The following is a 25,117-nucleotide window of genomic DNA, read 5'->3' as shown; positions in this document are numbered from 1 at the left end:
GCAGGGGACTGGACTTGATGACCTCTCGAGGTTCCTTCCAGTCCTAGAATCTATTAATGTATGAAAGGCGAGTAAAAAACTAATTAGTTTGGGAATAAAATGTGTAAACTGACAGATGGAAGAGTTAGTGATCACACTGATCAAGGAAAGGAATAGGGAGTTTGGGGGAGGAAATCAGTGCATGTACTGCAATGAACAAGGGGGAAGTGTGAGAAATCTTACTGCTCCTGCTGTACTATTTCTCTGGATTGATTAATAGTTTCCAGGGGTAGGATTAGGAAAGAGGTGTATTTTGAATATATAATATGGACTGAAATATGAGAAGGTTACTTACTTTGTGCAGTAACTGTGGTTCTTCGAGATGGGTGTCCCTATGGGTGCTCCACTTTAGGTTTCTTGGTACCCTGCGCTTGTTATTGGAGATTTGTAGTAGCAGTGCTCAGTTGGTCGCGCACGTGCCATAGCCGTCTCGCAATGCTCGGAGCGCTTACATAGCAGTGCACAACCAACCATCCCCAATCCCTTCTCTACTCCAGAGGATCGGCATGACACTCCATCTTCCACTCAAGGGTTTGTAAGAAATCCCTGCTTAGTTGGTCCACTGTTGTGTTCTGACATCCCGGCAGATGGGATGCTGATATCGCTATGTTATTGGTGATGCACCAAATTCAGAGACATACTGCTTCTGCACACAGAGGGTCTGATCGTGCTCCCCCTTGGCGATTTATATAGCACATACATGCTATATTGTCCATAAGGATCTTGATGGCATTGTTCTTGATTAAAGAGAGAAAGTGCTTGCATGCATTTTGGACTGCCCTTAGCTCCAATAACTTTATGTGCAGGTTGCGCTTTGCTGGGGACCAATGGCCCTGGATAATATTGTCGCATAAATGTGCCCCCGCAACCAACTACAAAGGCATTTGTCGTGATTGTCATTGTTGGAAAGGGATTCCTGAGCAGACATTCTGTGTTCACCATATTAGTGAGTCTTTTACCCTGCAGGGCATTGTGAGACATCTATTGAGAGAACGTCTGTGTGCTGTTTGAAGCCAGACCTATAAGCATCTCATGTGGAGCCTGGCATATTTTATGACATACGTTGTAGCCATATGCCCCAAGAGTTGTAAACATGTTCTGGCAGATGTTTGTGGGCTGTCCATCACCGTTGAAATTAGGTTGACTACAGTGAGGAAGAGTTGTTGGGGTAACTGTGAGACAGTCGAGGTAGGCTTCTATGAATTCCAATTGTTGGACAGGAACCAGCATGGATTTCTGTACATTTATTTGTAACCCAAGGTCCGTGAACAGGGTTATCATGATCTGCATGGTGTTTATCACTCCTTACTGTGTTGGTGCCCTTATAAGGCAGTTGTCCAAGTATGGAAATATCACTCCTTGTCTGCAGAGGTGAGCTGCAACTACAGAAAGAATCTTGGGGCAGTTGACAGACCGAAGGATAGCATTCTGTATTGGAAATGCTGATTCCCTAGGGTGAATCTCAGGAATCTTCTGTGCATCGAGTGAATGGTAATATCAAAATAAGTATCCTGGAGGTTGAGGGCCAAGAGCCAATCTTCTTTCTCTAACGATGGAATTATTGTGGATAGAGTCAGCATTTTGAAATGTTGTGTTCTTAAAACGTGTTGAGTTTTCATAAATCCAGGATGGGTTTCCACCCATTATTTTTTTGAGACATCGAAGGCTGATCTTGGTTCTGCTTATGTTGGGTCTGTCTTTGTTTACGTAATTGGCTATACTGTCTTTGGGGCTGAGAGTATGGGGCAGCCCGGAATCTCTGGTTGTAAAACCTGCCTTGTTCCTTTTTGTTTGCAACTACATAGATGCCCAGGGTTTTTAAGGCCACCTGGGAGTCCTTTAAACTGTGTAAGGACACATTGGTTTTGTCAGCAAAAAATTTTTGATCCTCAAAGGGTAAGTCTTCTACAGTGGCTTGGATCTCCCTGGGGAACCTGGAGAGGTGGAGCCAGGATGCACGGCGCATGATCACAGATGTAGCAATGGACCGTGCTGTCATGTCTGCCGAGTCAAAAGAGGTCTGTAGGGCCATCCTGACAATCAGAGACCCCCTCAGAGATATTTGCCTTATATTGTTCCTTTTTGTCATGGATGTCATCAGGTAAACTTTCAGTAAATTCCAACATTTTGTTAAACAGATTGTGTGTGTGTGTATTTTGCCAGTAGTGCAGAATAATTGGCTATGAGGAATTGAAATGTGGCGGAGGAGTAGACTTTCCATCCAAAAAGGTCTAACCTTTTCCCATCCTTATCGTATGGGGTCGTTCTGGACTGGTATTGTTTTCCCCTTTGGTTGATTGCATCCACCACAAGCAAGTTTGGTGCAGGGTAGGTGAAAAAAAACTCAGCCCCTTTTGTTGTCACATAATACTTTTTGTCAGACCTCTTACAGGAGAGAAGTGCTGTGACAAGTGTCTGCCAGATTATTTTTGCAAGGTCCATAATGGCATTATTCATTGGCAGAGCTATCTTTGCAGTTGGGGATGCCTGTAGTATGTCCATGAGCTTGTGTTGGGTCTCTGGTAGCTGTAATAGCAAAATGTCCAGAGATTCAGCTACCCTTTTGAAGAGGTCTTGAAAAGATTTGAAATCATCCCCTGCAGTGGGGGGTGATGGCATTATCGTTTCATCCAGTGAAGAAGATGAGATATGAGTGGGCAGCAGGGTGTCACCTTCAGCTGTGTCCTCAGGCTCCTCTGTCTCTTCCTCCTGTGTCTCTGAGGGTGCTTGGACATTTGATGGATATTTAGTGTTGTTCTGGACCTCGGTGGGTTAGAGGGCCTGAGGTTTTGGCCCCATACATTGCCCAGGGATCTCAGTATACCCAACTGGGTGGGAAGGATATAGGAGGCAGTGCTAGGGTGACCAGATGTCCCGATTTTATAGGGACAGTCCCGATTTTTGGTCTTTTTCTTATATAGGCTCCTGTTACCCTCCACCCCCGTCCCGATTTTTCACATTTGCTGTCTAGTCACCCTAGGCAGTGCCCATGGTTGCCCATACCAGCCCCACATGTCTATAGATGTTTGGTGCTGACAGGGTCTAGGTTTAGGTGAGGAGTGGCAAGGAGTGTATATTATTTCCTCATCCTCTTCTTCCTCATCACTGGAGAGGGGAGGGGCTGATCCACAGGGAGTGGTTACCAGGGTTGGTCCCTATCTCGCTGGGGTACCATCGGTACCGAATAGGAGAGTTCCAGGTGTTGAGGCCACTATCAGGTCTGCATGCCTCATGAATTGCTGAGGAACCATGAGGCTCAATGCCGGGCATCATGCACTGACTAGGAATTAGAGTCAGAGTTCTCAGTGCCAATGACTTGGAGCAGAGCTGTATAGGTACAGCAGGTGGCACCATTGTAGTGTGTGGTACCGAGGGTTTCTTCAACTCCGTAGTTGCCGAGCTGGGAGGTTTGACTTTACTGTGTGCACCTCCATTAGAGCTTGCCCACATAGGGTCTTTATCTCCTCAGGACATCCCTGTATCAGATATTCACAGTCCCCTATTGTCTGGTGCTCTCGGTGCTGTCGGTAAAGGAGATCTCATTTGGAGATCGCTTTCTTTTAGGTGATTCTCATTGTGGGGATGAGTGTGACCACTTTTTGGTAGCCTTCCTAAGAGCAGGCTCCTTAGCAGCTGTTGTTGAAGTAGATCCCCTATCAGATGCGACTGCTGGCGACCGTTGGCCAGGAGGCATCCTGAGCTCGGGGTCAGAGGCTGGTCTGAGGGATTTCTCCATCATCAGGGCCTTCAATTGGAGATCCCTGGCCTTCCTTGTCCTGGCAGTCAATTTTCTGCAGTGTGGACACTTTTGGGTAATGTGTGTTTTGCTAAGGCAGCGGACACACTATGTGTGGCTGTCAAAGACCGGTACGGAAAGTCTGCAAGTCAGGCAGTGTTTAAAGCCAGGTGAGCCTGGCATGCCTGAGAGAGCAAGTCCTTTGGAGAAAGAACAGAGATAACCCCATTTTTCTTTCTTTTTACTCTCTCTTATTTTCTCTCTCTTTTTTTTTTTTTTCTTTTTTTTTTTTCCTGAGGCAATAGTTGAGTACCTGCCAGGGAGAAGGAGGCAAGGGTAAAGAGGAAAGGGAAGGATACATAATTTTTTAAAAGAAAAAATAAAGTAAAATATAGAATATAAAATATAAAGGACAAAGGAATAGGGTAGCTAACTAAAACTAAGATAACACCATCAGAAACAACTACAAACTATTAATCTTATCTGAGGTAAGAGAGGGTGCACTGCTGTCTCAAGCCAAAGGCAGTAGAGAAGGAACTGGGGGACAGTTGGCTGTGCACCACTATGTAACCACTCAGAGTGGCGCAAGATGGCTACGGCGCGTGCGTGGCCCAACCGGGCACTGCTACTACAAATCTCTGATTACAAGTGTAGGGCGCCAAGACACCTAAAGTGGAGCACTCACAGGGACACTCCTCAAAGATGACATTTATATTACACTAGCACCTAGAGGCCTCAACAGAGATCAGGAACCCACTGTGCTAGGCACTGTACAAATTCATAGTAGGAGACAGGCCCTGCCCCTGAAAAAGTTTAGTCTAGAGATAAATAAGACAGATAAAGGGTTGAAGAGGAAATAGGAATAGAAAGTTAGTGATTTGCCCAAAGTTATATCTGCAGGTCAGTGGCAGAAGTGGGAAGAGAAACCAGGTTTCTTGACTCGCAGATCCAGGGCCTATACACTAGACTATGCAAAAGAGAGAGAAAAATTCAGTTCCATCTAGGAACTAAACAATTGTCACTGTGCTACACACAAAGGTCATTCCGAATTTCACAGTCACAGGGGGAGAACAAAACGATCTTCCTCCTCCAAAAAGCACAGACACCTGCTATTTAACCTAAAGGAAATCTCCTCTAGCTGTACCAATGTTGGAGCCTGTGAAATATCTGAATTTGAGTAGTCCTCATATCATCATTTAGAGGGCACTAATATGCATGTTGGCCTGTATATTACCATTTTTAGAAGGTATTTAGGTTCCTAAAGATGCAGATAGGCACCTAGTGGGATTTTCAAAAGTGCCTTTTTCTCCTCTGATTTTAATCAAAACAGGATCAGGCCCACCATACGTAACAGGTGATGAGCATCTTCAATTTGCTCAGCACTCTCAGAATCAGGCTCACAGAGGTAATGTTTACATTCCAAAGAGTACTCTTCGAAGCAGTGGGCAAGCATTGCATGTAGGACGCAGGACTGCAGCAGATATCTGAAGTCAGGAGTGAGGCTGCACATTGGCAGAACTGAACAGGGGAGAGAAACTGAATGCCGCAAGCCAAGTGAGGTGCTCTGACAGAGTTGCTAGGTAGAAGGGTTGCATAGTTCATATCTACATGACACTTGGCTCAAGTTAAAGCAATTAGTTATTCTCTTCTATGAACACTAAATTTTCATTTTTTTTAGACAAATGTATTTTCAAAACAATACAGTATATATAAACCAGATTAGATAGATAGATAGATAGATAGATAGATAGATAGATAGATAGAAGAACCTCAAAGACAAGAACACCAGCCTTACGGACTGACCAATCAACCGGACACCCTGTGAAACCTGAAGTAACGAATCAGGCAGTAGCAGAGAAAAAACAAAACAAACAAACATAAAAGCAAATACTGTACTGTGCCTGTATTGCAGCTTAAAGATAGGCACATCTGGGTTGCCTGTCCCAACTCCCCCATCCCCACACGCGGGGCAGCCACTTACAGCAAGATACTGGGGCTGCCAGCCCAAGACAGCTGGAGCCAGCAAAGCAGGAGCAGTGCTGGGGTCTGCACTGCTTTCACCCCACCCCCGTCAGGAGGGGGATGCACTGCTTTTACCCCCCACCTCTGGCTGGGAAGGGGATGCAGTTTTTTACCACCACCTTATGGACAACCTCCATTCCCAAGGTGTCCATAACTCTGAGGTTCTACTGTAGTTTAAAGAGTAGAGAGATCATGTACATAAAAACTGGACAGTCTTCTATGAAATGGCTCCTTTTCAAAATGTTACAGTAACTTCAACCAGCTTTTAAATACACTATGATAAACACCACCCAATGTTATTTTAGTACTAATACTTTAAAAACATTGTATAAAGGCAGAGCATAAAATAAATGCATAGCACAAAGGATGCACTTATACCTTGACTAATCTTGCACTTTGGAGAGTAATTAAACAAAAAACAACAGCTGTAACTAGAATTAACAGATCTGAGGACTTCTGGAGGGAATTCAGGAAAACAGTCACATTTATAAACAGTCTTCCATTAGATCACATGAAGGTGCCTAATTCTCCAGCTGTCTTGCATGTTAGTAATTTCCAAAATTCTGTGATTAAATTATATTAGTATTCCTTAGTTCTTAACTGTCTAAAAACTCTATGCTAAGTACACTCTTCAGCACTAGAAAGCCCTTTTTGGTGACATTAACAGAAAGCTGTCCTTTCATTTTACAAATGGGAAACTGAGGCATGGCATACTTGACTTTCCCAAGGCTACATGATGAATTGTTGCCACGGGTGACATTAGGACTCTGGTACTCATGGTTCCTAGTCTTGTTCTCTGACCATGCTTTTCTCCCTGCAGATGCAGCTGACACCTTAACCCAGATTAAAATCTTAGAACATTCATTGTTAAACAAATATTGTGTATGTGATCTACATTCTATGGGAGAGCTATTTACAGTCAAGGGCTTATATTGAGGAGAGTTAAATAATCTTTGTGTCAGAAATCAAAATTCAAAAAGGAATCTTCTTCCTATTTGCTACTTCACAGAAGCCAATAAAGAACAGTCACGCCCAGGAGTGGCACCGACTTGACAGCAGCAGTAATGAAAACCCTCAATTTCTCCTTCAAGCTTCCTCTCACCTACACCCACCTCAGAGACACAACGGAAACCCCACTGAGTCATTTAAAATGGGACTAGACAAAGCACTGGAAAATTATAAACTGTATAGAAAAGTCTTGCTATGGCCAAGGAGATGAAGGTGGGAAAGATGGTGCAACAAGATCTTATCTGCTAACCACAATTCAATCAAGTGGATAACTTCTATCTGTGGTGCCTGGGGCTGACAGCCCTATTCACAGCTTAGAAAATATTCTGCCTGTAAACATTGCTATTAAAGTGCATTAGTATTAAGAAAAAAACTAACAACCATGGAATGGGAGGGCGGAAGATAGAAAAACAAAGGCCTTGAGATGTTGTCTGCAGGGGGATGAATTTTATATCAACTGAAGATAGCAAAACCATAGCAAAACCTTTTAAGGAAGCTGTACCACTATTTTGGCAGTGTGACTCAGGGGATACTGCACTAAACTGGAGACCTGAGTTCTGTTCTCAGCTCTGCCACTGGCTTGCGGGTGACCTTGAGTAAGTCACATCCCTTTGAGATCTAGGGGTGAAAAGCGCTATAAGAGCTTATAATTAACAGTTACTCATGCTTGCAAGGATAACACAGGTTAAGATTATTTAAAAAAATCTTACCTAACTTGTGAAAGAAAAATAAGAAATGTGTGACCATGGTGCCGGAGGGGCTACACTGAGAATGCTTATTCAGGGCAAACTGCAAAGAGTGATCCCCAAAAATTGATGTTTTATTCAATAATTAGATTTCACTAAGCCAGTAACCAAACAGCTTCTGTAATACCTCTCTGGTTACCAAGAAGCCAAAATACAGTGCCCTTTAAGCAATCCAGCCTTTGGCTCCCACCCAGACAGCCAAGTCTAATATAGTGAGGGTTACTAAAAACCATATTCACCATCTATAAATTTCTACGAATCTCAAGAAATCAGGTCAATGAATATTTCAGATTTTGTCCAAATATATGCTTACAGTCAATCCTTATTAACTAAATCTAAGATTTATCAATAAAAAGAAAAAGAGAGTTGCTATGGTTAAAGATCATTATACATACAAATATGAATAAAAGAACAGGAGTACTTGTGGCACCTGAGAGACTAACAAATTTATTAGAGCATAAGCTTTCGTGGACTACAGCCCACTTCTTCGGATGCATATAGAGAGGAATAAATATTGAGGAGATATATATACACACATACAGAGAGCATAAACAGGTGGGAGTTGTCTTACCAACTCTGAGAGGCCAATTAAGTAAGAGAAAAAAAAAATTTTGAAGTGATAATCAAGATAGCCCAGTACAGGCAGTTTGATAAGAAGTATCAAAGGATGTGTGTATATCAAAGGATACTTCTTATCAAACTGCCTGTACTGGGCTATCTTGATTATCACTTCAAAAGTTTTTTTTTCTCTTACTTAATTGGCCTCTCAGAGTTGGTAAGACAACTCCCACCTGTTTATGCTCTCTGTATGTGTGTATATATATCTCCTCAATATTTATTCCTCTCTATATGCATCCGAAGAAGTGGGCTGTAGTCCACAAAGCTTATGCTCTAATAAATTTGTTAGTCTCTCAGGTGCCACAAGTACTCCTGTTCTTTTTGCGGATACAGACTAACACGGCTGCTACTCTGAAACAAATATGAATTAAGTTCTTAGGTCAGTTTCATGGCAGAAATGGTGAGGCTGCTGATTTGTAAAAAGCCTTCTGGATTCAAATTAAAAGGTCCAAGTGCAGAGTTTGTTCAATTTCTTCCATGGGAATTACAGTGTTAATCCAGAGTAGACCTGGAGACTTCAGTCTTGTGGGCTTAGACTTTCCCAGGAGATTTGAGGAGATCTGAGATATCAAGAATCAGGCCCAAAACTTCCTTTATAGCTTGAAGCCAGTCACCATTACCGCAGGCCTTCCTTGGCTGAAGAATAGACAATGTATACAGTTGCATTGATTCTAATCTCAATTTCCTCTGCATATTCTGGTAACTAGTTGTATTCATTAGCATAAGACAATTAACCATCAAACAGCTCACAGGTAGTTTTACTATGTGGAGTCAAAATTTCAAAGAGAAATGAAGATAATATTATTACACCACAAGTTCCATCTAAATGATAATATCCCCGGTGATCTTTGAATCAATAGAATACAATAATGAACCATTATAGACAGGAACAGAAGTTTACAAGCTAATTAGATCACATTGTTAAACTTCTAACAAGATAAAAATATTGAACACAAATACAATTTGTACCTATCTTTACATATAACAATATGTAACCCCTCTTCCACGTGAAGCTGGCAGCAACCAGGGCTGGGTTCAATATCTAGGGGTTAATTTTCAACAATACAAGGAGTCCTCGGACTTAAGACACAATTTGTTCCTCAGAATTACGTTGTAAATCGAAACATTATAAGTCGAAACTGCTTTTCCCATAGTAATCAATGGTATGAATAACAACATTTCACTACCCCTGCATTCAGTACTAAAGTGATTTGTAACCCAACACCAGACAAAATTGATCACTTTGAGCAACACAACTCTATCAGCTGGATATCTAGGCAGAGTAGGCATGTTCATGTAAATACAGTTTGCTCCTGAAGTCTCTTCCCCTCCCAGCTAGCTGTTAGGGGAGAGCTCATTCAGACCCTGCTTACAAATATAAGCCTACATATCAAGGGTTCTAGTACTTAACAAGGCTTTGATAACTATCTACAAGGAATGGCCCTGTTTACCATTTCAATACTCTTCTAATATGTTCTTAAGGGTTGCTTTCAGGTCACCTAGCCTGCTGGTTACTTAACCCTCTCTGAATCAGCATCACATGTAAGCAAGTTGTTTATAGAAAAACAGCCTATTTAGAGTAAGGAAATTATTGTTAAAATAAGGAAAAATAAATCAACGAAGCAAAAAAAATTATACCTCACACTATGTTAAAATAAGTTAAAATAAAAGAGGAACAGGGAAAAAGGAGTTGAAAAAGTGAAGGAAAAGTGCAGAGGGAAAGATGAAAAGGAGACTTACTGTGAAAAAAAAGTTGACAATTTGAAAGACAAGAACAGGGATAAGAGTATGTGGGAAAAGCTAAGAGAGGGCTACTCATTTGTGCAGTAACTGAGGTTCTTCAAGATGTGCATCCCTGTGGGTGCTCCACTTCAGGTCACAGTACATCCTGGCACCATTGATCTGAGATTTTCGGTAGCGGTGCTCGGTCGGGCCACGCATGCACAGTAGCTGTCTTGCCACACCGTTGAAGTCTCGTGTAGCACATGCCCTGACCCCCTCAGTTCCTTCTCTACTGTAGAGTCCTGGTATCGAACTACAAAGTAGAGGAGAAGAGGATAGGTAGTGGAGCACCCACAGGGACACACATCTCAAAGAACCTCAATTACTGCACAAGGTGAGTCACCCTCTCTTCTTCTTTCAGTGCTGTGCCTGTGGGTGCTCCATGTCAGATGACTGTAGAGTGCGGGCCGAGGGATGTACTGGTCGCCACTTCCAGCAGATGAATGTAGAGCAGTGTCCCCAATTCCACTTGGTCTATTTCTCTGTCTACTAGATTCGTACGGTCTGGACTGAGGACGATTATACTATGTGTCCCTGGCATGGTGGTAAGGTTGGTAGCACTTTCTCTTAGTGGCGGTGTTTAGATGCTCAGTCTGCAAAGAGATGCCTGAGAGCCCTTCATGTAATGGAGAACCTCATTGGTTTTCAATGAAAACAATTTATCTTTGTCAAAGGAAAGGTCTTCCACCTTCATTTGCAGCTCTTTCAGAATACTGGCCAACAGGAGCCAGGAGGCTCTGCACATCACAATAGTCCTAGCTGTGGTGTGAGCTGCTGAAATGAAATTGAAATTAATGGAGACATCCCATCTCCTAGAACTGGAAGTGACCTTGAAAGGTCATCGAGTCCAACCCCCTGCCTTCACTAGCAGGACCAAGTACTGATTTTGCCCAGATCCCCAAGTGGCCCCCTCAAAAATTGAACTCACAACCGTGGGTTTAGCAGGCCAATGCTCAAACCACTGAGCTATCCCTCCCCCCGAGGGATGCTGTATTGGCCATGTCCAGGGAAGCCTGTATAGTAGTCCCGGCAACTAGTTGCCCTTCAGTGAGCACAGTCTTAAATTGTGCTCTCGTCTTCAGGAAGGTCAGACGTAAACTCAAAGTGCTTCCCTGTAATTGTCTGGTTGGTATTCTGAAAGAGCTGCAAATTAAGGTGGAGGATCTTTCCTTTGACAAAGATAAATTGGTTCACTGCCTTGATCACTAGTGAGTTTGGTTGTGGATGGGAAAAAAGAAAGTCCATTCCCTTGGCTGGCATATATTATTTTCTGTCAGCCTCCCATTTGCATGTTGGAGGGACGGTGGCTGGCATCTGCCACTCCGTTTCCGCAGGTTCAAGGATTGCATCATTTATGGGCAGAGCAATTTTGGAGGATGAGGAAGATTGCAAAATTTGTAGTAACTTGTGTTGACTTTCCTGGACCTCCTCTAGGTGAATGTCCTGGCTAAGTGCTATGCGTTTAAAAATTGTTTGAAATAATAGAATCATAGAATATCAGGATTGGAAGGGATCTTAGGAGGTCATCTAGTCCAACCCCCTGCTCAAAGCAGGACCAAGCCCCAGAAAGATTTTTGCCCCAGATCCCTAAATGCCCCCCTCAAGGATTGAACTCACAATCCTGTGTTTATCAGGCCAATGCTCAAACCACTGAGATATCCCTCCCCCAGCCCATCTGCCAGTGTGAAGGTGACATGATGGCCTCATCGGGGGAAGAAGACTTGTGTGTTAGCCACACATCCTCAGGACCTATTTCTTCTTCTGGATCCTCCATCATCTCCTCTGGGACTACTGATGTTGTAGCCCTGAAGATAAAGGGTGACACCGAAGTTCACCTCTGGTTGGTGATGAGGTTCATGCATTTGTATGTTGCCCACAGGTCCCACGTAGCCACTTCATGGGGAATGCCATGAGGGGATACACTCATGGTTATCCATACCAAGGGTAAGCTGGTTGTGCATGTTGGCCTTTGGGTCTCAGTGTATCCCAGAAAGTCTGTGTTTAGTCATGGGGGAGCATTGTGGGGAGAACACTCCTTCCTCCTGGTCCTCATTATCACTGTTGCTGGACATCGGCAGTGCTGTGGGAGACGTAGGCTGTGTAAGACGCTCCTCGCAGGCGATCCGTTGGTGCCAAGAAGTGATTGGGCACTGATGCAACAGTAATATATTTCTGATGGAGCAATTGTTGTGCTGCCGGTGGATGTGGTGCTGATGGTTTAGTTGTGGCAGGAAGGTGCACAGCCCTCTTGTGGCTGGATTTGGTCGGAGCCAGTGGGCCCATCACGGTGCTGTCAGTCAGTGCCAGTCGAGGGGTCGGTGCTGAGCAAGGCAGCATCGCTAAAGTCATGGTTGGCACCAGAGGTGGCTGCATGGTCAGTGCCATATCCGTTGCAGGTGCCAGAATGGTTGGCACCCGTGTAGGAGACATGGCTTTGTCTATGTCTTGACTCCTTGCCCTTCGCTTTGGATTCATTGGCGTGGCTGGTGCCGGGTACTGGGGGAGTTATATGTACTGGCTCTCAAGGTCGTCTGCACCAATGGTAACAACCTCGCAGGGGACTGTTTCTTTATGCGGATCCCACTGAGGAGAGGTTGATGCTTGCTTCCTCTTTTCATAAGAGGATGGAAACGTGCTCTTGGTCGGTTCAGACTGGATCGGTGAGCACTTAGAGGAAGGCTTCTGTTCGTTCTTTTCTGACCCCGGTTGGAATGATTTCTCCCTGAGGATCATTTTGAGGCGGAGATCCCAGTCATGCCGGGCTCTCGCTTTCAAGATGTTACAATGAATGCAGTTCTGTTGTATGAGAGTTTCTCTTGGGCATCTCACGAAGAGAGACCATGGGACCGCAGTGCCGCATCTCTTAAAGACAAGGGAGCATGGCATGTCCAAGGGAGCGGGGAAGCAGAGAAAACTTTTGTGGGTGGTTCTCCAAAGGGAGCAAGGAACTGGAGAAAGAAAAACTATTATTTTTTTTAACAACTAATCCTAACTAACTAATAACTACAACAAACCTATCTAACAACTACATTTCTATTTTTTTCTATCTACAGGGGAAGAAGCTATCGCACTGCCCTGAGCTCCATCTTCAGCCAAAGATGGTTGAGAAGGAACTGAGGGGGTTGGGCCGTGTGTGTGCTAAATGAGACTCCAATGGTGCCGCGAAACAGCTATTGTGCACGTGTGGCCTGACCAAGCACTGCTACCGAAAATTTCCAATCAATGGTACCGGAACGCACCGTCACCTGAAGTGGAGCACCCACAGAAACAGCACTCGAAGAAGAAGCAGGAAACACCATACAGTGAGCTTTGTTTATAAAAAGACAAGGATAGGTCATAGAAAAGAAAAATAAAGTGAAGCAATGCAAACAACAAGCAAACAAAAACGAGGAATAAAAATATATAGCTCCATGCAACGGATGTGGGAAAGGAGTACAGCAGGAAAATGCTGTGAGGCAAAGAGAAGATCATAGAATCATAGAATATTAGGGTTGGAAGGGACCTCAGGAGGTCATCTAGTCCAACCCCCTGCTCAAAGCAGGACCAATCCACAGACAGATTTTTGCCCCAGATCCCAAGATGAGGGTAGAGAATGGAGGAGGAAGAAACAGAGAGAGAAGTGGTAGTTAAACATTTAGCACCATATATGAGAGAATCAGAATTTATACATATTGAAAGAGTCTGTTATTCCACACGTTTCTCAAGGAAGTAAACTTATTTTATCACTGTACTTACATATGAGTGACTTTACTTAAATTGTAGAAGGAATGGGCCTCCACCCTTTGTAACGTAGCATCTATGGAGATATAGCTAAACATCAGGAAAACAGAAAAAGAAACATGTCACATAGAAAGACAGGTTGTAAGCAGTGACCAGTGCTCATCGTGCTTGTTTTATTGTTCCTTCCCATTCTCTTCAGCCCCCAGTTTGTTTGTTTTGTCTTAAGGGAATGTCGTAAATGTTTGTACAATGCCAAGAACAAGTACCTGATTCTGATTAGACCCCAAATACACACAACGTACAGTTAAATCAGAAAGACATGAAAAAAACATCAGAGAAGCAACTGGAGTTCACTTTGTTGAGGGTACTAAGCCCCAGTTCAGGTTCTTTCCCCCAATTCCACTTGGCCTGGAGCAGCAAACCACGGCCAGTGGGAGCACGATCGGCCAAACCTGCGGACGGGGCAGGTAAACAAACTGGCTCGGCCTGCCAGGGGCTTTCCCTATACAAGCGGCATCCCAAGTTTGGGAAACACTGGAGTAGGGAAACAGTGGGCTGTGACTGCAACAAACGCTCTTAAATTACATTGTAAGCAGACCATAAAGGCAGCCTACATTCAGAACAGCATTGAAAGAATATATCTTTCTCGCATGAATTTAAGAGAATTTTTAATTCCACTTTTTTCCCCACAATGACAGTCACAGGTGATATGATAAGAAGGCAACGTGCTCCAGTGGCTGGTTACTAGACTGGATTCCTGGATTTTGTTCTCATTTCTGCATCTGACTTCCTAATGGGTGATCTTGCAAGTCACTTCTCTTTATATCTCCATTTCCTCCTCTGTAAGTAATTGTAATGCTTTGTAAATGCTTTCAGATGTATGAATAAAAAGTGCACCATAAAAAATAGGTATTATTAAATCCCAGGGTGAATTTATGTTATTTCCACCTATTTCTCTGACTACACTCCTGGAAATACTAAACTGTTGTAAATGTGCAACAAGAGAATATGGGTTTTTAAATTTATTTTTATTTAATTATTCCAATCACATTATTCTCTTAACTATTAACTGAATGGATTCATTTTAAAATAGCATGTGCATTATAATATTTTCTTACTCTTAAAAACGTTGCTAGAAACTGTAACTTTTGAAGCCACTTTATTTTGTTGCATGTGTCACAGTTTAGGGCAACTGCACCTACATTCCCCCTCAGGGGTCCCCAACAGCACCCACTCTAGGCTCCTGGCTTCTCAGGCATCACCTAATTTGGGTGAAGACCCATGTCTTTCTTCCTCCTGACCAGAGTTTTTTCTCCCCAGGCTGCACAGTTCCCCATTTACACTATGACATTCCCAGCAAGCCACCCTGTCTAAACAGGCTGGTGTCTACACTTTTGCTCACTCTTCAAAGGCTATAAACAGCTGTAATAGCCAGCAGTCACAAGTTACCACACAGTTCTTTATAAGCAAGAACATTTATTCTTAAGGTGAAAGCATTATAGAGAAAACAATAAAAGAACCTTACACACATGCAAATAAGCTTATCAGGGATCACCCCCATCTCCAACCAGGGCTCTGGTAGGAGTCAGTCCTTCAAACCCCACCAAAGGGGTTTTTCTGTGCTTAAAAGTTCGTAACAGCTTTAGCTCAGAACAAGCATGCCAAGGGGGCAGATCAGCCTGTTTCTTGAATCAGTTTGGGCCTTTTTTCTCCAATCTTTGACAACAAGCAATCAGTAAACAATCACCCTTCTGGGGAGGGGGGCGGGTTAGCTTTAAAGGCTGGGTTTTTACATAATCAGGGGTGGGAATTTGCATTCACATCCCCAAGATTCCCCAGGAAAACACTTTATACTGTTTGTCCCAAAAGTCCATTCTCCTCTGGCACACTGATGAGTGTAGTCCTTTGCAATTCATAACACTTCCCAGGATTCACATCCCATCTTCCACCCTAGAGAAGTTACATACAATCCCAGCCCACAATAATATATAACTACTGCATTTGCAGTGGGGGCAAAAACCTAACTGGCTTCAAGACTGAGCTTGGTAAGTTTATGGACGGGATGGTATGATGACACTGCCTACAATGGCATGGAGCCAACCTGCAACTACTAGCAGAAAATATCTCCAGTGGTTGGTGATGGGACACTAGATGAGGAGGACTCTGAGTTACTACAGAGAATTCTTTTCCAGGTGTCTGGCTGGTAGGTCTTGCCCACATGCCCAGGGTGTAACTGATCACCATTTGGGGTTGGGAAGGAATCTTTCCCCGAGGTCAGATTACCAGAGACCCAGGTTTTTTTTTTGCCTTCTTCTGAAGCATGGGGCATGGGCCACTTGGAGGTTTAAACTAGTGTAAATGGTGGAGTATCTGTGACTTGAAATCTTTAAATCATAATTTGAGGATGTCAGTACCTGAGCCAGGAGTTAAGGGTTTATTTACAGGAATGGGTGGATGAGGTTTTGTGGCTTACAATATGCAGGAGGTCAGACTAAATGATCACGATGATCCTTTCTGGACTTAAAGTCTATGAGTAATACAATGTACTTAAACTTAATTCAAGAATGTTTTTAAAGGAAATATCTGTCACAATATGGTCAAAATAAAATATAAAAAATCAAACTATGAGTTAAGTCAAAAAATTAAAACATATCTGCATATAGCTTTTTTCAAACTGTGTTTTATATGAGTACTTAGAAAAAATGTGTGAGAGCCTTGTTTCAGTCACCGTCTCAAACATCAACTGTTGAGCCTTGGATTTTGAAACGCTTTACATGGTTGAGCCTCTCCCACTTGACTGCGCTATATTTTTAGTAGGTTGGACAGCTCCAAATAGAAAGTGAATATTATTAGTGTAATAGGGTCAGCCACCTTCTCAGCACCCCCTTGTGGCCTGAGGTCACTCTACAGTGGCCCAGTCTCCCTACTTTTTAGGGCTCTCTTAATCAGACTACCAAAACAAACTCTTCTCTGGTTCAGCAACAGCCCTATTTGGGACTGGATTTATTAAAATAACAATCACTCCCAAAATAAAGTTCTCAAATCTCCATCAAGTCCTTGTTCCCAGTCTTTCCTGCTTAGGATGACCAGATGGCAAGTGTAAAAAATCGGGACGGGGGTGGGGAGTAATAAGCTGGTGTCACTGGCGACTGCAACTTCTTTGTGTTAGATTCCCTACATGAAGAACTCAAGGCATGGCCTCTGGAAGTCTTATGAGAGGAATCTTGGGTCTTCCTCTTAGATGCCCTTGAAGTACAACTTGGAGACAGTTGAGATAGCTGACTTCTTCAGAGACCGGCATACAGGGAAGGTCTCCTGGCCTGGATCAGAGGCTGGGCATAGCAAGCTCACCATGATGAGGATCCAAAGTTTGATCTGCTTGTTTTTTCTGGCTCTAGATTTTAATGCCAGACAGAAGTTGCACTTTTGGGTTACATGAGATTCCCCGAAGCAACGAATGCACTGGGAGCATCCGTCACTCACTAGGATTGCCTCCTAGTGGCAACATTGAAAACCAGGAGAACAGGGCATGCCCTTCCAGTAATGTAAAGCTCCCAGGAGGGGAGAAACAATCTAATAGGTAACAGTCCTTACAGGTAAGAAAGATAACATATACAACATATTTTGAAAAAAAGTTTTTTTTTTAACTACTACTACTAGAACTACCTAACTGCCACTAATAGTTTTTACAGTAGTTAGTTTATTATAGTTATGGGGACACAGCTGAGATAAAAACTCAACACGGATGACTGCTAAGGCTCCGTCTCAGGCTGAGGCAGTTGAGAAGGATCTAAGACCAGCTCACGTGTGCAGCGGTATATTCTGTAACTCATGGCAATCGGGGGAGGTCCCGGATGACTGGAAAAAGGCTAATGTAGTGCCCATCTTTAAAAAAGGGAAGGAGGAGGAACCAGGGAACTACAGGCCAGTCAGCCTCACCTCAGTCCCTGGAAAAATCATGGAGCAGGTCCCCAAGGAATCCATTTTGAAGCACTTGGAGGAGAGGAAAATGATCAGGAACAGTCAGCATGGATTCACCAAGGGCAAGTCATGCCTGACTAACCTAATTGCCTTCTATGATGAGATAACTGGCTCTGTGGATGAGGGGAAAGCAGTTGATGTGTTATTTCTTAACTTTAGCAAAGCTTTTGATACAGTCTCCCACAGTATTCTTGTCAGCAAATTAAAGAAGTATGGGCTGGATGAATGGACAATAAGGTGGATAGAAAGCTGGATAGATCAACGGGTAGTGATCAATGGTTCCATGTCTAGTTGGCAGCTGGTATCAAGTGGAGTGCCCCAAGGGTCGGTCCTGGGGCCGGTTTTGTTCAATATCTTCATTAATAATCTGGAGGATGGCGTGGATTGCACCCTCAGCAAGTTTGCAGATGACACTAAACTGGGAAGAGTAGATACGCTGAAGTGTAGGGATAGGATCTAGAGGGACCTAGACAAATTAGAGGATTGGGCCAAAATAAATCTGATGAGGTTCAACAAGGACAAGTGCAGAGTCCTGCACTTAGGACGGAAGAATCCCATGCACTGCTACAGACTAGGGACCAAGTGGCTAGGCAGCAGTTCTGCAGAAAAGGACCTAGGGATTACAGTGAACGAGAAGCTGGATATGAGTCAACAGTGTGCCCTTGTTGCCAAGAAGGCTAATGGCATTTTGGGCTGTATAAGTAGGAGCATTGCCAGCAGATCGAGGGACGTGATCATTCCCCTCTATTCGGCATTGGTGAGGCCTCATCTGGAGTACTGTGTCCAGTTTTGGGCCCCACGCTACAAGAAGGATGTGCAAAAATTGGAAAGAGTCCAACGGAGGGCAACAAAAATGATTAGGGGGCTGGAGCACATGACTTATGAGGAGAGACTGAAGGAATTGGGTTTATTTAGTCTGCAGAAGAGAAGAGTGAGCGGGGATTTGATAGCTGCTTTCAACTACCAGAAAGGGGGTTCCAAAGAGGATGGATCTAGACTGTTGTCAGTGGAAGCAGATGACAGAACAAGGAGTAATGGTTTCAAGTTTCAGTGGGGGAGGTTTAGGTTGCATATTAGGAAAAGCTTTTTCACTAGGAGGGTGACGAAGCACTGGAATGGGTTACCTAGGGAGGTGGTGGAATCTCCTTCCTTAAAGGTTTTTAGGCCTGGCTTGACAAAACCCTGACTGGGATGATTTAGCTGGGGATCGGTCCTGCTTTGAGCAGGGAGTTGGTCTAGATGACCTCCTGAGGTCCCTTCCAACTCTGATATTCTATGATTCTAATGATTCAGACTGAGTAACGTATGTGAGGGCTGAACGGACACTGCTACTTGACATGTTCAAAGGCACAGAGGGCACAAGCACAACTTGAGTGAAGCACCCATAGGGAGACTACTCGAAGAACAATTTTTTGTTTCATCCTTGAATGGGAAACTGAGGCAGGCTGCAGCAGACATCCCTTGGCAGAAGAAGGTACTGTACAATAGATATGTCTACTTGCAGGGATTCAGTGGAGAAAGCAAAAGTAATGATAATAGTTATGGATAATCTTAGACAACCACACTTACTAGCAGAGGCAAGGTGGGGGGGCGTGTGGGGTCACATTGCCCCCTCCCAGATTACTTGGTCAAATGATGTGGCCAGGCCCCCTCCCTGCGGAGCAGCTGAGCTGGTAAACTGCACTGGGCACAGAGAGGCAGAGCTGCAGGAGGGGCTGCTGCTTTAACTCTGCCGGGAGAGGCAGAGGAACAGCTGAGAACTGCATGGAGGGGGCGCTGCTTTCCGGGAGGGGAGGGGGCATGACTCGATCTATTCTGGAGTTGTGTCCCCCCACTGTCAGGAGGCACAGGTCGTCTATGCTTACTAGATCACTAGGACTACAAGCGTAATGGTGAGAATGATACCAAGTACTCCCCATCCCTACTGATCCCTACTGAAGCATTAGCGATTTTATTAGCTGAATTCACCTAACTGGGAATCTCTGTACATTTTCACCTGTGAGTACTGTTGATGGAATGAGACTACAGGCATCTGTGTGATGGTATGGCTGGTGCAGTAGTAATTTGCATTACAAACAGGAAACCTGTACAAAAGATTTAGTCCTACAGAAAATGTCAAGGTTCTCTTCACCCACAGTTTCTAACAGAATGGTGAGGGTGGGTGGGCTATAAAATACCCCATTGTACGATGAAATCCAGTGCCTGTTACCAATTAGATGCAATAAAATGGCAGGAATATTTGGGAAGTAATGATGATACATCTAATGGGTGGATTGGTGATATGAAAGGTAGAGCTTTAAATGTGTTTTAACTCTTAGTTTGGTATTCATCAGCAGAATGCATCCACCCTGTTGCTTTTGCAACAATTTGAAATTTATAATTTACGTTTTGATTTGGCTGTTTCTAGGTATGACCCAAGAACCCCTCAATGCCAAGTGGGTTACAAGAATATCCTGATTCTGGTATGTACATTCTGTACAAAGAATGCCATGTGAGCTCATAAATGAAATTCAGGGTCTTGCTGGTCATTGTCATTTTTAGGGTCTATACATACATTTCACGTGTAAGGAGTTATGTATATATAGCAAAAGTGTTTTAAAGTCTGTATCAAGCCAGAGTTGACAGGTTTTCTGTCATATGTTTCATAAACACAGTGATGTTTATTCACCTGTCTCTGTTGAAATGTGAATTAAGTGTTGTGTCATTCAGAATGGGTGTTCCATCACCCATCTAAGCTAATTGCAGATGAAAGATTGTAAGAATTTCAGAAAGGAAGAGAAGGTTACTCACCTTGTGCAGTAACTGAGGTTATTTGAGATGGTTATCCCTGTGTGTGCTCCACTTTAGGTATCTTGGTTCCCTGTGCTTGTAACTGGAGATTTGTAGCAGCAGTGCCTAGTTAGCTGCACGCGCACGGCAGCTGTCCCACTAAGATTGATTACCTAGTGTGCACAGCCAACCGTCCCCCAGTTCCTTCTCTACCCCAGAGGATTGGCATGAAACTCTGAAGGAGAGGGGAGGGGGGATAGTGGAGCACCCACAGGGACAACCATCTCGAAGAACTGCAGTTACTGCACAAGGTGAGTAACCTTATCTTCTTCTTTGAGGATGTCCCTGTGGATGCTCCACTTTAGGTGACTTGAGCAGTGCCCCTCCATGGAGGGGAGGGGCTTTGGAGTTGATTCATTGATGGTGGATAACACCATGAGTCCAAACTGAGCGTCTGCAGCTAATTGCTGTTCTAAAGCATAGTGTTTAGTGAAGGTATGGGCAGATGCCCAGATAGATGCTTTGCAAATGTCTGTGATGGGTACATTATTGAGAAAGGCCGTAGACGCTGATAATGCTCTGGTGGAGTGTGTGCAAACTCCCGGTGGAGCTTGCAGATAGCTGTTTTGGTAGCACAAATGGATACATCTGGATATCCATTTAGATAGTCTCTGTTTTGAGATGGTTTGGCCCTTCGAACATTCTGTTATGGAAACAAATAGTCAAGATGATTTTCTAATGTTTTTGTTCTTTCTATGTTGAAAGCTAACACTCTGTGAATGTCCAGCATGTGAAGTGAGGCCTCCCTGCTGCCAGCACGCGGCTTCGGGAAAAGTACAGGTAAGTAAATGGGCTGATTTAAATGAAAAGGGGAGACCACTCTGGGTATGAATTTGGGATGCAGTTGTAGGATTACTTTATCCTTGAAGAATGTAATATAACATGGGTGTGCCATTAGGGCACCTAATTCTCCAACCCGTCTTGCTGACGTGATGGCAATGAGGAAAGCCACCTTCATCAATAAGTGTAACAAAGAGCAAGTTGTGTGGGGTTCAAATGATTTCCCCATGAGACTGCAGAGAACAAGGTTGAGATCCCACGTGGGAATATGGTTTCTTAGTGTGGGATAAGTGTTTTCTATGTCTTTAAGGAAGTGTTTAGTCATTGGATGAGCAAAGATCGTGACTCTGTCCACCTTGTCGTGGAAGGATGTGATGGCAGCCAGCTATCCCTGATGGAGCTGAGGTTTTCTTGGGCTCCGTAGGCGCCAAGCTGAGAAGTTTGGCTTTAGTGCATGTATCACCATGAGAGCTTGCCCACATAGGGTGTTTAGCTCCTTGCGAAGTCTCAGTACCGGACATTTTTGATGCCTCACAGTCCAGCACTCTCAGTGCCATCGGTACAGGGCAGATTTGTACACCACGTTAGCAAGTCCTTTACCGGTACCGGTGGCAGACTTTTCACTCAGAGATTGCTTTCTTTTAGGCGAATCTCATTGTGACAATTAGTGTGACAGCTTTTTGGCAGCCTTTTTGGGAGCAGGCTCCTTAGCAGCTGTTTTTGAAGTAGATCCCCTGTCAGACGCTGCCACTGGTGATCATTGGACAACAGGCATCCTGGACTCGGGGTCCGAGGCTGGTCTGAGGGATTTCTCTATCATCAGAAGTTTCAATTGGAGATCCCTGGCCTTCCTTGTCCTAGCAGTTAATTTTTTGCAGTGTGGACGCTTTTGGGCGATGTGCGTCTCACCAAGGCAGTGGACACGCTGTGCATGGCTGTCTGAGATAGGTATTGAAAGTCTGTAGGTCAGGCAGTGTTTAAAGTCAGGAGAGCCGGGCATGCCTGAGAGGGTAATTGCTTTGGAGAAAGAAGAGGTATAACCCCATTTTTGTTTTCCTCTTCTTGGTTTTTTTTTCCAAAGCTGAGTACCCGCTGGAGAGGCAGGCTAAAAGAGAAGGGGAAAATCTATAAATTTTTTTTGAAGAAAAAAAATAAAGTAAAATATAGGATATAAAGAATGAAATTTATAGCCAGCAGTGCTGAATAGTTAGCTATGTGGAACTGGAGCATAGCTGAAGAATAGGCTTTTCGCTGGAAAAGGTCAGGGGAACTGTGGGACTCTTACTGAATGGGGGAGGCAACCTAGTGACAGACGATGTGAAAAATTATTAAGTACTCAATGCTTTTTTTGCCTCGGTCTTCACAGACAAGGTCAGCTCCTAGACTGCTGCACTGGGCAGCACAGTATGGGAAGGAGGTGAGCAGCCCTCAGTGGCGAAAGAACAGGTTAAGGACTATTTAGAAAAGCTGGATATGTACAAGTTCGTGGGGCCAGATGCAATGCATCTGATGGTGCTGAGGGAGTTGGCTGATGTGACTGCAGAGCCATTGGCCATTATCTTTGAAAACTCGTGGCGATCGGGGAGGTCCCAGACGATTGGAAAAAAGCAAATATAGTGCCCATCTTTTAAAAAGGGAAGAAGGAAAACCCGGGGAACTACAGACCAGTCAGCCTCATCTCAGTCCCCAGAAAAATCATGGAGCAGGTCCCCAAGGAATCCATTTTGAAGCACTTGGAGGAGAGGAAGGTGACCAGGAACAGTCAACATGGATTCACCAAGGGCAAGCCATGCCTGACCAACCTGATTGCCTTCTATGATGAGATAACTGGCTCTGTGGATGAGGGGAAAGCAGTGGATGTGATATACCTTGACTTTAGCAAAGCTTTTGATACGGTCTCCCACAGTATTCTTCCCAGCAAATTGAAGAAGTATGGATTGGACGAATGGACTATAAGGTGGATAGAAAGCTGGCTAGATCGTCAGGCTCGACGGGTAGTGATCAATGGCTCGATGTCTAATTGGCAGCCAGTATCAAGCGGAGTGTCCCAGGGATGGGTCCTGGGGCCGGTTTTGTTCAACATCTTCATTAATGATCTGGATGATGGGATGGATTTCACCCTCAGCAAGTTTGCGGATGACACTAAACTGTTGCTATTGGAACATTTAGTGCACTGGATGAGGTACATCCATGGATCTTGAAAGGTGTGTTGTGGTAGGTGTTGATCATTGTAGCAGTGGAGATGTGTCTGAAGGTTTTACATCTGTTATTCTGGCAGAGTCTGATGCCACTTAAAGTTAGTGTGTCCTGGTCTGTGAATGGCTTGCTTCTGATAATGAGCTTGGAGAAGGTGTGTGTGTGTGTGAGGGGGGTGTTTGAAGGCCAGAAGAGGGGTTCAGAAAAGATTTCTTTCAGCATGGGGTCCCAATCAAATATGGGTTGCAGTAGTTTGATGATACCCTGTATGGATTACAGTGTGGGGTGGGGTAGGACAACTAGGGTGTGCTTTGTATGGAGAAAATAATACCCATTTTAGAAGCTCTGTTACACAGTGGGCTACTATTTCTCTAAACCAGCTATTACAATTCTGTAAATAAGTTTTTTTAAAGTTGGATAATCCTTTTTTAAAAATACTATGGGCAAGATTCTGACATGAGGCTGATCTGGAGAGATGGGAGGTTATGTGTATGTTGTTACTCCATCGCTGATGATGACAACGATATTGTTGCAGTTCTCATCTATGGTTACATATATGACTCTGAAGTCCAAACCCTGATGCACAGAGTCAGCCACACTGAGGGCATGGGAAGTCTGTTTCTATGATGTTTGATGATGCAGCTCTCTGGCACTTTTCACATGCAGCCTGGGGATTATTTTGTTGAACCTGCTCAAAACTGTTACATGCTGATCTTGTCAGAGACTGCCAGCGAGTCCTGTTCTGAGCCATTTGCTCAAGTTCTTTGGGACTGATAACAGCCCAGTGGAGACTGCTGTTCAGATTATCTTTAAAGTGTTTATACCAGTGGTTCTTAACTTTTACTGCAGCCTGCACCCCTTTGGTTCTCAAAATATGTTCTCGCACAAAATTATCAAAATTTACACTACAATTAGCTTAAAAACTCGAAAACTTAAAAACTTTGTATATTACAGTAATCATTAAAAATGTTTAATGTTAATAAATACATAGGTTTGAAGAAACAAAGTAGTTGTACTTACGTGCCTGTGCTCGATGATTTACCTTCTAAAAAATCTGGCATGTCTTGCACCCCCAGAAAGGGCATCTCGCACACCCAAGGGGTGCATGCACCCCAGGTTAAAAACCACTGGTTTATACAGACAACCCTTCTTTCTTTTGCCCTGACTCAGCTCCCCACATAATATCTGTTTTGGGAGATGGCGGTCTTCCATTCTGATGACATGTCTGGTCCACCTAAGTTGTGCTCTCAGGAACATTTCCTCAATGCTGGTTGTGTTTGCTCTCACAAAGACAAAAGTGACTTAAAACTCATTTTAGCATTCTGCTGATCCTAGAGCAGCCTTTGTTAAGGGCCAGGCCCCACTGTGCCATACTACAACAACCTGAAGACTAATTTACACTGGGTATAAATGGCCCCAAGGCACTGAAAATACAGTCCAAGATCAGCCTGGTGACAAAACAGGATATAATGGATGAAACCACCTTTTCATATACAGTGAACTGTAAGAACAAACCCATTTATCACCTCTGTATCAACAGATGTATTACTTTATTTGGTATTGGTTTACATGCTTAAGAACAGCCAGTGCGGACTATACATAATAAAAAAAGATGTGAAGATTGACTGAAATCCTCACAGCTAATAATGGTGCCAATTTT

The 25,117-nt window shown here is 43.8% G+C and overlaps 1 protein-coding gene across 7 annotated transcripts in view; it reads right to left on the bottom strand.

Annotated features, from left to right (window-relative positions):
- The window catches only part of TSHR (thyroid stimulating hormone receptor), a 238,602-nt gene that overhangs the window by 103,002 nt on the left and 110,483 nt on the right, over positions 1–25,117 (bottom strand). For 6 of the 7 annotated variants that reach the window (XM_054024860.1, XM_054024861.1, XM_054024855.1 and 3 more), the window contains one exon: positions 13,687–13,761. The exons of the other annotated variant lie outside the window; for it this stretch is intronic. In XM_054024860.1, coding sequence (XP_053880835.1) covers positions 13,687–13,761 — 75 coding nt within the window. The remainder of the gene's footprint in view (positions 1–13,686; positions 13,762–25,117) is intronic. 7 annotated transcript variants of the gene reach the window in all.

The sequence above is a fragment of the Malaclemys terrapin genome, chromosome 4 (assembly GCF_027887155.1).
Source record: "Malaclemys terrapin pileata isolate rMalTer1 chromosome 4, rMalTer1.hap1, whole genome shotgun sequence".
In the NCBI taxonomy this organism is placed as follows: domain Eukaryota; kingdom Metazoa; phylum Chordata; order Testudines; family Emydidae; genus Malaclemys; species Malaclemys terrapin.
This window is presented reverse-complemented; position numbering and strand designations above follow the sequence as displayed.